Source organism: Ictidomys tridecemlineatus, chromosome 9 (genome assembly GCF_052094955.1).
Source record: "Ictidomys tridecemlineatus isolate mIctTri1 chromosome 9, mIctTri1.hap1, whole genome shotgun sequence".
Lineage (NCBI taxonomy): Eukaryota > Metazoa > Chordata > Mammalia > Rodentia > Sciuridae > Ictidomys > Ictidomys tridecemlineatus.
In genome coordinates this window covers 65,064,847-65,080,548 of record NC_135485.1, presented here as the reverse complement: position 1 = coordinate 65,080,548, position 15,702 = coordinate 65,064,847, and the positions used below count along the sequence as shown (strand labels likewise).

The window sequence follows — 15,702 nt, the reverse complement described above, 5'->3', positions numbered from 1 at the left end:
TATCTGCTATACAGCAGTACTGCAAGGAGGATGAGTAGTGAAAATCTTAGTCTAGAAATCTTTGATCTAAAAAAGTGCACAACAATCCAGATCAGCCATCCCATGGGTCACCTTCTTGCATGTGGCTCAGTTCATCTGCCAAAGAACTGTGGCCAAATACCTCTCACAGCCAGGCTACTCAAGTCAAGACATAGCTTGGCTTATTATATTTCTTCAAAAGATTTAGTACCTGCATAGTGCACACCCAGAGTCGGTGCCCACAGGGAGAAGGCAGGCTATTTTATTTCAGTGAGTTCAGCTAAATGCTAAATCCTGCCTGCAGGTGCTCCCATCCAGTTGCACCCTGGCACCATTGATGCATTTCTAATTGTCTAAATATTTGCTTTCAGATGGTGGACAACAGGGCTCAGTGTGACTTCTCTTTACTAAAAGAAGAGCAGATTTTTCTTAAAGAGTACGAGTTATAAAGTTATAAAGCTGCCACCTTCTGAAAATGAAGAAGTCTAAGGATTTTACCACTAATGACTAATATTCAAATATATTAGCAAATAGATATCATATAAATAGGCTAAATATTCCAATTAAAAAGACAAAGATTGTCAACTGGGTTACAAAAAAAATACATTAATTAAAAACCACAAAAGAGACACAAACAAAAAATTCAGCCACAAATTAGAAAGAGAAAAACACCACTAAAAAGAGGGATAAAAGAATGCTAAGCATAAAGGGATAAACGAAGAAATACCATGCAAACTCGACAAAAGGAAAGCTGCTCTGGCCATCCTGAGAGCCAACAAATAGGTAGTTAAGGCAAATAGTAAAAATGGGCATTACATAATGAGACAGGATCAATTCAATCCTAAAAATGAGGATAAACTTTTAATCACAGAAGATTTTAATAAAGCTCTGTTAGGAACTAATAGAATAATCTGCTCAAAAAAAAAAGACTTTATTAAACTTCACCTAACATACAAAAATTACATCTAAAACCTGCAAAACTCACATCTGTTTCATGTAGGAATAGAATACATATCAGAGTAGATGAAATACTATATGGCCATAAAGCAAGTTTCAAAAAATAAACAATGAAATCATCAAGAATTTGTTTTCTGACCACAGTGGAATTAAGGCAGACATCAATAAAGGAAGAAAAATGAGAAAATGCTCATTTGTTTGGAAACCAACCAATTTACTTCTAAATAATCATGTGTCAAAGAAGATATTAATACTAGAAAACAGAAAATATTTATAACTGCATATTGAAAATACTTGTAGAGGGGGAGAAAGAAAAGAAAGCTTACAGTCTTAGATGGCTATATTAGACCAGATGCCTAAAAATTGATAAGTAAGGCTTTACCTCAAGAAGCTGGAAAAGAACAGCAATGAACCTTAAAAAAAGGTAAAGAAATGAAAAATGAAAGTGGAAATCCATAAAGTACAAAATAAACATATTAAGGAAAAAACTGCCAAAGCCATAAGTTGATTCTTTCAAAGAGTAATGAAATTGCTAAAATTAAATTATTAAATTAAAATTATTTCCCTTAGCACGATATTCTCCAGCTCCATCCATTTACTGGCAAATGCCATAATTTCATTTTTCCTTAAGGCTGAGTAATATTCCATTGTGTATGTATACCACATTTTCTTTATCCATTCATCTATTGAAGAGCACCTGGCTAATCCCAAAGAATCTAAGGCCGAATTTTTTCTATGATATGTGGAAACTAATTCTCAATAAGTGGCGGGGGGCGGGGGGCACTAGGAAAGAATAGAGGTACTTTGTATTAAAGGGGAGTGAAGGGAGGGGAGGGAGAATGAGGGTAGGAAGGATTATAGAATGAACTGACATTATGACCCTATATGCATGTATGATTACATGACCAGTGTAATCCTATATCATATACAACCAGAAGAATGAGAAGGTATACTCCATTTATGTATGATAAGTCAAAACACTTTCTATTATCATGTATAACTAATTGGAAATTCTGAAAATGCTAAAAAAATAATCCTAGTAAGGCTACAACACCCCCCACCCACTCATACACCCCTACCACAAAAAAAAAGAAAGTTAATACAAAAGTTCTTACAATGGGTAAGAAGTATATATTTGCATATATTTAAAATATGTACTCAGGGATCTCTATGAGTTTTTCACTAAACAATTCTGTGAAGGATGTCCATATTATCTATGACTCAGGTGCTATTAGTAAGTGTTCTGCCTCCTGGGAACCCAGTTGAGACCACAAAAAATAAAGTAAATATGTGATTGACGTGGTCAGCCTACATACACCAAACTGGCACTATAGAGCTGATTTAAATCATTATGGTTTAATAACTAAAATTAAAAAATAGCAACACCCATCCAGGACACACACAACTATTTTGTTTTTTCCATGGTACTTACAACATCCAACAAGCTATATTTATTATTGTCCATCTCTGACCCTTCTCTCTCCAACCTCCCAACAAAAATCTCTGAGAGCAGTGACGTGGTTTGATTTTTTTCCCCTGCTATATCCATGCTAGAATATTCTACAACACATAACAGACACTCAAGTAATAATCAGCGGCCTGAATAAATTATGTTCTCTTCCTTTTTAACTCTTGGTATTCACAATCATTGTAATGCCCAGTTGAGAAATTAAATCTCCTGATGTTCCAAATTCAGTACCAATCACATTAACTGGATCTTTAACTTAGTCCTGTGAAGGACCCCAGCATCTATTATTTTTTTGTTTTAGCTGCTCAAATATATGTAAAACATGACAATTTAAGCACACTCCTCAGAGTTACAGCTTTAGAGGCCACTTTGATATGATAGATTATCAGTGACAGAAAAAGTTAACTTATTCAAACTAATGTACTGTTCATGGAAATGAAAACTCAAAATAATCATGTAATGAAAAGTTTAAAATGTAAAATACCTTATAAAACTCGTGATGTACACATGCACAAAAGTGGCCATCAAATACTGACAATCAAATCTGTCCATTATCCCACCATGTCCAGGAATGGTATTTGCAAAATCCTTTAGAAACAAACAAATACATTAACAAATTTGAAAAAAAAACTATAAAATTCTTATCTGTAAGTGTCTTTCTGGCACCATGGACTCTATAAAGAAAATACTATTAAATTTTTCCACTAATTACAAATTTATTATATCACTTCCAACAGATTATATCTTTCAAATATGTGCTCAATTTAGAATAATTACTGAACTGACCCAAAACATCAAAACACTGATTAATCATTAATTAAATCTAGCATTAACTTCTTTCCATTGAAGAAAATTTTCTAAATATTCTATCAGCTATTACTAATCTAATTTCTTTCTGTGTAGCCAGAAGTGATTTGTGAAATATTTTAATGTGGTTGACAGATGTACAATTGGTTCTAATTCATGTTTATTCTAATAGTTCTTATTCTGAAATAAACATTTTACTTCTTTTTTTTTGTATGACTAAAAATAAAGAAAGAAAGAAAAAAAAGAAAAACTCTAACATTTTCCTTCTATGATAAATATTTCTTCTTCTTTTTAGTGTTGAGGTTAAAAGAAAATCAAAGCAGCTAGCTCATTCGGGACACGTTAGTTAGTCCATTAGATGGCCAAAGTGAGAGGATGAGTAATAAGCCTTTGCAAACTGACTTCTCTGAGCACCCAAGAAATGGAAATACTGAATTGCTCTAGCTCACTCAAGTAACCTAAAAACATACAAATGTCAACCATAATCATACCTTCATTTCAGACATGCAAAAAGTGTTTCACCATTTAATGAGAACTCTTGGGCTAGAGACCATTAAAACAAATACCATATTAACTATGAAATTTCTCTGTTTAAACAATTATTGAAGAACTCTTTGGTTAATTTTTGCCAATCTACTTCCTTCTGTCTCTTCCCTACCAAGTGCAGCATAAGAGAACCACAGCAACTCAATACAACTCTGCAGATGGTTAGAAACCTTTGCAAGGTACTCATCCTGTGTGGCTGCCTTAGATTTCTCTGCAGGATTTATTCTCCTTCTCTTCTCAGATGCCACCTCTCAGAGAGGCCTTCCATAGCCATCCCACCTTCAAAACCTATTCCCTAACCCCTAATGGCATACATTTCCACCTTAACTTAGTGAAACCACATGAGGGAGACTGAGATAACATCACTTCCCTGATGCTCTATCTTAACCAAACAAAATGATTTCAAGTATCAGGAGCAGGGTCAGCAAACTAGGTTGCACAGACCAAATTCAGCCCACACCTGTTTTGTAAAGTTTTAATAAAACCCAGCCACAGTCATTCATGGAAACATTGTCTGTGGGGTAGGGGTGTTCATGTTGCAATAGCAGAGCTCAGAGCTGAGCAGCTGTAATAGGACAGATGGTTTGCAAAACGTAAAACAACTCATTATTTGCACTTCCCCATAAAGAATGTGATGACTTCTAATTTAGCACAAGGATAGTTACATATCCAACAGCTCTTCTGCATATTCTGTCAAGTGAGGTTGGCAAAACCCTAAACTTTGGACAATTGATGGCTAGATTTTTGGATAAACACTTGAAAGGATAACATTCTGTGTTTATACCAACATTAAAGGAACATTATATTTCTATAAGAGGCTGACATGATACTTAAAAATATACTAGGAAGGTATGGCCAAAACCTAACAAAAAGAACACACTCTAACTAGCCAGACAGCATTTTTGAGAAGTTAAAACAAATTAGAGGAATAGTTTTTGCCTAAGGTCTTAATGTAGACCTACAGGAGATCAAATATATGTAGATACATTCTCTAATTATGTTCACTAACAACAAAGAATCTAAATACATACCTTAATTTTGAAAGCTCTTTTGAACCCACTGGCAAAGAAGCCTCCAAATGGGCCAATTAGAGATGCAAATGTTGAAAGAGCAATGCTGTGTATCTGGAAAGGATATAAACTCACTGTTTCCTAAAAAGGAAAAAAAAAAAAGGGAGAGGGAAGGCAATATTGGGAATATCTGCATTAAAACTGTATTTGAGAATAACACCTAATCTAGGAACCATGACATAAACACTAATTCAAAGCATATGCCATATTTTTGTTAACTTTTTACAATCTTCACAGATCATAGAAGAAAAACATTGTAAGCTCTCTGTCATCTACTGAGTCAGCACCTCTGTTTTCTCGGCAGCATACTATCAGGCACCTGCACACTGAATCCTGCTAATGGTGCAATACCTTCTGTTTCATCCAAGAACAGTGGCAACAATTGGGTTGTAGGGCATACAGCTTCATTAATCTTTACCTATGTTTTGTTTCGTCACCAGTGATACTTTATTTTTGTTGTTATATAATTTAATTTTGTACTTTATTTCACTTAAATTTCATATGATGAAATAAGGGCAAAGTTGGCTCTTTCTCTTGAAACTAATGCAATGGAAACACAAAAATAAGAACTGCCAAAATGAGCTTCAGCAAGACAGTTACAATTACAAAAGATTTAGGGAAAAGATAATAAAAAGAGAATCCTGCAGTCAAATTATTTTCTGAACTCATAGCTTTTGCTTCCCTAAGTACAATTATACAGAAAAAAATAACGTGTGTAGTATGAGAAAGGGTGTTTGATAACATGACTTTTTGGACCTGTACTCAAAGCAACGGTCTTACCTGGGACCGAAGATTGACAGCATTAAATGCTTTTACAGCAGGTAACAGGAGGTTTGGACACTGAAAAAATTCTTGGTATTCATGTATTGAGCGGTCAAGAAATAATTTGTTGTTTAATCTACTACTAACAAATTATGGATTTTAGTTAAAAACAAAGTGATTCAGACACACACACATGCACATGTGCACACACCCATCACTTGAGCCCCGATTTTAGCCAAACATACATGAACCCTGACAAGAGACCAGGTAGGCTCTCCTGGATAGCATATCAACATCCTTCCATGTGACACCTCAAAGATGCTTTGAATGGTAGCAATGTGCTCTTGGAAGGAAAACTCATTTTTTAGGAGAAGTTTTTTGTAGTAATAACTGTCCTCTAAAAATCAAGGGCTCTTTTGAATGATGAATTTTAACTGAGTTTTAAATTGAGTTAATTCATACAAGTAACATGTAAAACTCATTCTAATTCATTGGGCTTTATAAAAATCTATCAAATATTTTAAAATACACACAAAATAAATTACTATCAGTAATGAAATCATAAGGCAAATACATTCCTAGTATACAATTTGCAATATTAACTCATTTTATGTTTATAAAAATCACAAGAGAATAGAGTATATTATTGATTATAAACAGACATAAAAAGCACTTCAATATGACAAAGTTAAAAATTATGCATAAAATTGGTTCCTGTAAAAATCTAAATCTCACTTTTATTTATTTATTTTTTAAATTTTTGTGGTGCTGGGGATTGAATCCAGGGCCTTGTTTATGCATGTGTAGCAAGCACTCTACCAACTGAGCTATATCCCCAACCCTAAATCTCACTTTTAGAGAAAGCTTACTTTTTGAAAGAAAAGATTCCTAACCAGGTGATATTGACCTTTTACTCTTACCTGTCTCAATACTGCCTGTAGGAAGGGAGGAAGTGAGTAACTCTGAAGCTGGAAAAGTTCTGTGGGCTCACATTCTGTGACAAAGGAGTTGACGTCACTTCGGTATTCCACTGGGCACACAAAGTACTGGTATTTTGACAATACATAGGCAGCCTGAATAACAAAGAACTCATGAAACACAGCCTAAATATAGATATACAGATACAGATACACACAAAATGCCAGAATTTCTCTGTATTAACTTTCTGCTATGTTTTTTGTGGTTGTTTAGCAGAGCTGGTGATCAAACTCAGAACATGGCAGGTGCTAGGCAAGTGTTCTACCACTGACGTATATACCTAACCCCTCTGCTATATATTTTTAAAGTTTGAAGGTCATAATTTTCCCAGCAAAAGTCTTGGAAGACCTTTATAAAACAAAACAGTTTCTCAAAGCAATGAGGTCTCTGTACAACCACACAAAGCGTGAGGGTGTGACAGGAAGGGATAAGGTAGGGTAGCAAGGAAGAAAAAGAGAAGCTGATTTTGAACACTTAGAAAATATAGCAAAATCTTACTTTTTAAAAATACAGATATTTAATCATAGGAGCTAAAAAGATATAAAGGACTGAATTTTAAGGATATAGGAAGAGTAAAGAACTGTTGTTTGTTGTACACAGCTTATATTAATTTTTTCAACTAATAATTAACCAGTAATTCAAAATTACAAAGAAAACTGCACCAAATAATATGGTGAAAAGTCTCGCTGTTCTTCACCAACCCAGAAAACTCTGACTTAATTGTTCTTTTCCCTGGCCACATCACTGCAGTTTTTTAAATTAGTTGTTCTTAGCCATGGAAGTGGAAGATGCATGAAATAAAATATTTTATTATAAATTTTAATTGCTAGATAACAGTTTATTCTCTTTTTCATTTCTCTTACAGCCATTTGCCCCATTATATTATTTAAGAATGGTTTAAGAAATTCAAATATGATACTAGAAACAGATCAAATTGGTTTTGCTTCCAGTTTCCTCAAAACCATTTGGTTAAAAATGTATATGTAATTTCATTAATCATTATTTTGTCATATATTACATTCTTGTGGAGCATCTTTATTTTCTTCCAATGATATGAGCTATTCCTATTGCCTAATTTTAATAATACCAAATTCTAATAGTATTACCTAAAGTTTTGATTATTCTTGCTTTTTGTTAAACACTAAATGGGACTGGATATTTTTTCATTATTACATTTATCAATTGCTACCTCATCAATATACCAAAAACTTTAGAATAATTTTATTAAATTTTATTAGCATATTTTTAAAATTTTGAGACATGATCTTACTAAGTTGCTGAGGCCGGCCTTGAACTTGCAATGTTCCTGACTTAGCCTCCCAAGCAGCTACTACACCCAGCTTCTATGGAATTTTCACTGAAAATAAACTAAACTTAGAAATTAAACAGATGAATTATGGTGGTTTTCCCATCCAGAATAATGGAATATTTCCATTTATTTGTATATTTACTCTTTCTTGAAGTTTCATGTTGTTATTAGTTACTTCATATCTGGATCTCCAATATTTTATATTAATGACAACTATCAGGGACTAGACTCTTAAAAATTTGAATTTCCTAACAATAACCTTTTGTACATTTATTTTGTATCTAGTCATTTTATTGTACCCTTATTATTTCTCACTAGTCATCTTTTAATAAAAACACCATAATCATAAACGTAATTTTTAAACATGAAAAATACCCATTATTCATGGCTAAAAGTTAATATTAATTATTCATAATTAAGGTACTTTTTCTGCAACTTAGGTTTACAGCAGGAACCACCCACTGAGCCAACTGACCAGCATGTGTTAAGACAAAGCTCTTCAACATCATTTGCATTCACTGCTATCACTCAAAGATACTGCCTATCCTAGCACCTCTATCCCCACGTCAAGCAGAACAGCTATTAGAGACTACCCAAATACAACAGAACAATTGTGGATCTTATATCTGGCTAAACACAGGACCACCTTGTGGAAGTTAATCATTCTGGGATAAGTCTGAGACATAAGTCTTGTGTTGGGAAATAGATTTTGTTTAAGGTCCCCAGGGGATTCTGATATGCAGCCTGGATGACAGCTACTAGGGTACAGTACTGATTTTGTTTAGTAGGTTTCAATAAGTACATTATTAACATTTAGTGGTTTAATTTTTTAGGTTTAAAATAGACTAATAAACTCAGCACAGTTTCTCAAAATAAATAAAATAAAAAATCCTAGTAAAACTCACAATGAATCCAAACACGACTGTAGAAAAGAAACCGCCAATGAATCCTTCCCAAGTCTTTTTAGGAGACAACTAAAAAAGGCCAAATAAAATTTAAAAGTTACTGCATCACAAAATACAGACTCTGTTCAAGGCTCTCCTCAATACTGTGCACATCTGTACCTTCCTTTTTTCTTAATGGAAATAGTCTTAACTCTTTTTCCTTCTTTCTATGATCCTGATTTACTTGTGCAAATGTTTTGACTAGCATCTAACACATAGTAGGCCCTCAAACGTGTGTAGCACGCTGTGAATATCTGTTTCTGTTAAACAGCCTCAAATTAATTTTCCCCCCCGCACAAAGAGCTATAAATTCCATATTGAAATAGTCATCCCATGACTTTTACGCTTCTCTTGGAATAAGAATGACACATATTCATTCCAAGTACACACTTGGTCAGATGTGTTGACCTGCTACTGGCCAAAACAGAATTGAGTACAATGAAACAATGACATTGCAGCATACCAGATTTTCATATATTTCTAAAATGTAATATACACAACAGATTTCTTTCTGAGATAGTAAAATAATCCATGGCCCCAAATACTGTATTCACTTCCCCAAGTATTCACATATCCTCCTCCCTTTTTTCACAATCTATCTCCAGAAAGAAAGGAATATGTTGTCTATTGTTTTCCTAGTCAGTGGGGCATTCAGGGAGAGAAATTTGGAGGAAAGTCTGGAATTCGTTGTTGCAGAGGTAGGAGAAACACACTGAGGAGTGGATGCTGTTATACTGCCCCAAGATGTCGATAACCACCACATGTGTGCAGGGATTGATCATCAAGAGATCACTGATGGTCTTTGTGATGATCACTTATTTAGAACAACAAGAACAGAAGCCCAATATCAGAGGGAAATTTCTGAGGATAGAAACAGGTTACAGGCTAAAGCTACCTGAGCTCTTTACAGATTTCTTATCCTGTTGTTCAAAAAGGGCAATATGAAAAATGGTTGGCAGAAATGGTTTCATGACAAATCTGGAAAGAATTCTGCCTTTGAAAAGGGATGGATTTAGCTTCTCTTAGATTCAGTGCCTGTGTTATTGCCATTAAGTAGGAGTGGCCTCAAATTCAAAAGTGTCTAATTAATTTAAATATAGCTTATCAAATCAAGTTGAACTCATATCATGTCAATTTAAAGGTCAGTTGCTCAATGACCTAGGGTACTTTATACTGCTAATCCATTCTGACAAAATTATGTTTCAAATTGGTTACTGAGGGCTGGGGTTGTAGCTCAGTGGTAGAGGGCTTGCCTAGCACATTCGAGGCACTGAGTTCTATCCTCGGCACCACATAAAAATAAATAAATAAAAATAAAAGAATTGTGTGCATCTACTTCTAAAAAAATTAAAAAGATATCATTAATTTTTTTAAAAAATTGGATACTGAGATTCCTCTATGGCTCTAACAGTCTTTCTGAAGGCTTCCTAAGCCAAAACTAGCCCATATAGACATCTTGAATACTTACACTTGTTCTTATGCTGCAGTAGCTTTAGGGACATTTGAAAGACACATACATTACTTGGCCACGTCCCTATGGCTCAGCCTAATGCTGTGACTATACTCCTATAGTGGGAATAATCTACGCAAGGTTTTCTGATGGGCATTTCTCCAGAAACACTTTGGCTACCCTATCTCGCTCTGATTTTATATCTGAACAATGGTTTTAGGCTCTCCAAAACTGACCTCTAATAATAGTATCAAAGTAGCCAAGTAATGTATTTATGGGACTATGATTGAACACTTTGCCCAATTTGTCAACTGAGTGAATTCTATCTGAAACCCTGACATGAAAAGCTTTTTTAAAAAATAAAGAAATCAGTTCAAGAAAATGGTTTCATTTCCATGAAATATTGGTTTGTTTCCTTCTTCCCCAAAATAAGAACTAGAGAATTTAATTCATTTCTTTCTTTGCCTCCATTACCCATAAACAGATCCAAATCTAAGGCAAAACAACATGGTCTGTTCCTGTGTATTTTCCTTTCTCTTGTCTTAAGCTTTTATTATTACTTGCATTTTATCAGTATTTTATTATAGAGCCCCAAATCCTTTTGTGAAATGCATTTGGATGTAAAAAAATCTTACAAATGGGCAAGAGCATATGAAGATGGTGCTTTAGGAAATCTGGTAAAAGAGACAATATGGGGAGAGGACTAAAGAACTGCACCAACGACTGATGAAAGAAACCAGCAGAAATGAGATACAGAGAAAACATGATGGAGTCCAGTCCTTACTCAGGAGTCAAATGGGTAACTGGTGAAGAACCAGAAGGAATTAGTGGGAAATATGGCTCAAGGTCCCTCCACTGCAGCTGCTAGGTGCAGCTAAGGAAAATCAAGGTACCTCAGAAATCAAAACTTGTGTAACAATATCATGATGCTGGAAATGGTTTCCATGGGCTAATATTTAAGGAGAGTTTAGGAATGGCTTGCTTATAACATTTTTCTATTACCTTAATTAAAGGAGTTCTTCCAAAAAAAAATCCAAAAAGGTAAGCAGTAATGTCATTGCAGATAACACTTGATATTGGAACAAGGAACCTTTAAAGAAAAAAAGTCAGCAAAAAAAAAAAGTCTTTATGATTAAATAGCAAATATTCATGTAAGTTCTGACTCATAATGAACCAATGTAATAAAGCTTTGGATTACACTGTGGCCTAGTCCAGAACATAACATTTAACAAAAACATTATTTTTAAGCAGTAAATATCAACTAAATTTGCCAATTTAGCAATTAAGCAGAGCAAAATCTATAAATAAACTAACATAGTAAGAGAATCTTGCTAACAAAAATATTAAATAATCGATTTCTACAGCTAGGGACAGTTAAATTTTAGTTTTATGAGGAACAAGTTATAAAAAATAAAATTTCTTTTAAGAAAAGCAGTTTTTTAAAATGGAAATGAGTCACTTGTTTAGACAGAGTACAATCTGCTTAATTTATACCAAGCCCTTAATGCAAATTCTCTTCAGGAACAATTATTAATTTTAATTATTTTTATCTTAGACTGTAATCACATTAAACCCTACTAAATGGAAAGAATCTTTATACTTCAGTAACTGTCCCCCAGCAAAAGTTTTATATGACCATTTTAAAATAAATGATTTCAAGTGTCTGTAACACACATGCGCACATACAAATCTTGGTTAAAAAAAAAAAAGCATGATGCTCAAAAGGATGTAAAATTTATTTTAAAAAACCTCAACAACTATAAAAGATTTTAATTAATGGGTTTAAAATAAATAGGTTTAAGACAAAATTCTGGGAGAAATAGGCTTTTTTTTTGTATAGTCTTAAGCTTTTTCTTCATTCCAACTAATTTTTAGTTAATAAAAACACTTGCCAAATCTATAAGCCACTGCTATGAAGCTAGCAATGCCATTCATCTAGAATCTGGAAACCTACTTCCACTTAAAAGCAAATGAAAACCTTCCCAGCTTCACTTCCACCCAGAGAACATGCATTTCCAACACACTGAGGTGATAGGCAAACTTCCATATTCTTTTTGCATTCCATGTAAATAATAAACTGTCAAAAATCTATCCTATGTAAAAGATCACATTATAGTCTATTTGCATCTGAAAATGTAATTTGGGAGGGCTTTCTGCATTTTATTTAGAATTTTAAAAAACATTTTCACTTTATCTTCAACTGACAAATAGTAAGCAATGCTCAGTAATTTTTAATGGAACAGAAAAACAAGAGATAGAACATTTTAGTAGACATCTGCAAAACACTGCTTAATGTTAAAGAGTTTCAAAAGGGCTAGACATAAACATAACACAGCATAATACTGTGCCCTTACCATATCATGCCTTCAAACAGATTTTGGATGACAAGATGTGACTGAGTAACGGTTATCAGTAAAGTGACATGTGTCCATGCGAACTGTTAATAGCCCAACGACACAAAAAATTAGTAAACACAAGTGATCAGTGCAGGCAAGGAAGCAAGAGAAATTTTGAAACACAAATTTCTGCCATGAATTTTGGTCAAAATTTGTAAGATAAGGTCATACAAAATATATGCAGTTAGTAAGTGATATTCATTATATTGCCTACTAGAATCTTAAAGTGATGAAAACACTTAAAGGTAAATTTAGTTTTATACAAATTGGAATGCCAGTAACAGTGAGATATACTACTAAATTTAAAAATACACATAAAAAATAAACCGTAATCTATAGTTACATGATTTAAATAATAAAGAGAAATATACAACATTTAAATGGCAGTGTTCTATGGTGATGAAAATTTTAAGAACTATTTTCCCTGCAGTTTATCATTCAAACTTTGAATTATTCTAATCAGAAAGATTCAACAGCCCTTAAATTCCATCTTTTGAGACTTGAAAGTTGATCTTCACAGGTCTATTCAATGGCAGTATTTAATTTCAAATTTTCAAAAGCCTCTATGTTTTATCCTTCTGGCCTAAGAGATAGCTATTTGGATGACTTTTGGCACAATCACTATGAGTAGAATATGAACCAAGAGAGGCTAACATTTCTATGTACCATAAACATTGTCATTTTAACTGGACTTTATGATTTTTTTAAATAATTGAAATTTTGATTTATTTTTAACAAATCCAGTTCTCATCTTAGAAAACAGTATTTTATATTTGTTATTTTGCTTTATTCTATCTTTATCTGCTTAAGAGACCCAATTCTTTTATACTAGTTGCTCTCAAATGCATAACTGATTTTTTTTTCAACAGACACCATTTACACAGTGGTCTCTCCATACTCATGTCTTCCATCTGTGGTTCAACCAATCACAGACTGAAAATAGTTGGTGGGAAAAAACTGCATCTGTACTGGACACATACAAACTTATTTATCTTGTCATTATTACCTAAGGAATGGACTACAACAACTATTTATACTGTGTTGGGTATTCTATGTAATCTGGAGGCTATTTAAAGCATTTGGGAGGAGGAGTACAGGTTCTATGAGATGCCATTTTATATAAGGCCCTTGAGCATCTATGGATTTTGGTATCCTGGAGGTCCTAGAACCAATTCCCTGAGGATACCAAGGGAGAACTGTTTTTCACAGGAGATTCTATTATTTCTAATTTGTCTTGATTCTTTGCAGATTTTCACTAAGAATTTTACTCCTCAGATCCCCTGAAATTAGAAAGGTAAGAAATACTACAATTTCTTAGCAACAATAATTAGCACAGTATGTTGATGAAGAAAAGCAAAACACAAAAATGAAATATAATTCACACCTAAAATGAGCCTTACTAATACATGAATTCACATATCTAAACACTACATTGTATTTTAGTGTTATAAATGGCTACATTTTAAGGAAATAATAACAAGTTCATCATGTAAAGTGACAAATTTCATAAAACAGACTTTGATTCACTGAACAAATAACTTATGTCAAATAGAATTCTACAATTCTATCATTAACCATAACTACCATGAAAATACATGCTCTGCTCTTTTTATGCTCACATTAACAGCAAGAAAACAAAAATAATTTCCACAAAACAATATAGTAGATGCTTCTCAGACTTAGCAACTATCCAAGAGTCTATGAAAACTCTCCATAGTTCTACATATTTAGGGAATTCAAATACTTTGTTAAATTTTTGTCTTTGAAAATATTTAGAAAAAGCTTTTAGTAAATTTTGAGAATAGTTAAAAACTTTAATTCCTCAAATACTTGTCAATTTCATTTTTTAAGTTAAATAGGCATCCAAAATTGAAATATCTATGACATTCAAGCAAGACATCAACCAAAAAACTGTTATTTCCTCACTACAGAAAAAGGAGAGATAAAGTTTTAAATTACACAGTGACTACAGAATAATGGTTAATACACACCATATAAAACTGCAGACGATAATGTTTCTTCACCAAGCTCAGTACAAACATGCAGAAACCTGTTCGAGAACAAAAAACATGTGCTTGCTGTACAATTTGGTACAAAGCATAAGATTCCCTGAGCCCAAATAAACCAACTTCCTACATCTCATACAGGCATATCCTAGGAACTTACTCATATGCCATTTTTCCTACTATCTTATATTAAGCATTTTAAATAAGTTTCCTGAGGAAAACAATCTTTTGATCTCCAAAGTTCCACAGCACAAATTCAATAAACATCTTCTTTTGCATTAATTAAATAAACTACACCCTTCCTAATATGTGGATATAAAAAACAATTGAATTTCAGTTAAGTAAAATTTATTTGCTATGTTAATTCATCAAGACTGGGCAGGGGGTGTAGCTCAGTGGTAGAGATTTTGCCCAGCTTGTAAGAGGTACTGAGTTTCATCACAACAAAAAAGTCAATTCTTCAAGAATATGCACAGAATGTTTTTAATCTCTATACAATATGAAATTAATAATAACTATTATGGAAGCTAATATCGATTGAACACATTAGACTCTTGTATAAGCATTTTATACACATTAACTCATTTAATTCTTCCACTATTTCTATAATATAGATACTATTATCATTTCCATTTTATAGATCAAAAAATACACAATAGGCTTTATTAATTTACTAAGGCTCACAGGGCTAAAGTAATTCTCAGATCCTACTGAGGCTCAAGACTCATATGGGTCCACAGAAATCCATGTTAGCAAGATTCAGGTGAAGAGTAACTTAACATTTCTCAGAACTGTATTGTAATAGCTATAATAAAATATAGTACTTTTAATAATTTCAAGATTTCCAATACTATTTGAATTTTTATTTGTATTCATAATTACTATGAAAACATAACTAAAAAATCCTTGCCTAATTAAGAGAATCTAATAATCAAATACTAAAATGAGAATATGAAGTACTTTAACCCATATGCCGATAAACTTCTAGAGA

General features: G+C 33.1%; 1 protein-coding gene across 2 annotated transcripts in view; it reads right to left on the bottom strand.

Annotated features, from left to right (window-relative positions):
- The window catches only part of Cds1 (CDP-diacylglycerol synthase 1), a 67,732-nt gene that overhangs the window by 3,864 nt on the left and 48,166 nt on the right, over nucleotides 1-15,702 (bottom strand). Inside the window, exons 6-12 of one of the 2 annotated variants that reach the window (XM_005339303.4) lie at nucleotides 14,697-14,755; nucleotides 12,664-12,746; nucleotides 11,312-11,399; nucleotides 8,821-8,889; nucleotides 6,549-6,701; nucleotides 4,828-4,947; nucleotides 2,928-3,031 (exon numbers count right to left, since the gene is read on the bottom strand). In XM_005339303.4, the coding sequence (XP_005339360.1) occupies nucleotides 2,928-3,031; nucleotides 4,828-4,947; nucleotides 6,549-6,701; nucleotides 8,821-8,889; nucleotides 11,312-11,399; nucleotides 12,664-12,746; nucleotides 14,697-14,755 (676 nt within the window). The remainder of the gene's footprint in view (nucleotides 1-2,927; nucleotides 3,032-4,827; nucleotides 4,948-6,548; nucleotides 6,702-8,820; nucleotides 8,890-11,311; nucleotides 11,400-12,663; nucleotides 12,747-14,696; nucleotides 14,756-15,702) is intronic. The other variant, XM_021735940.3, reaches the window with a different exon arrangement.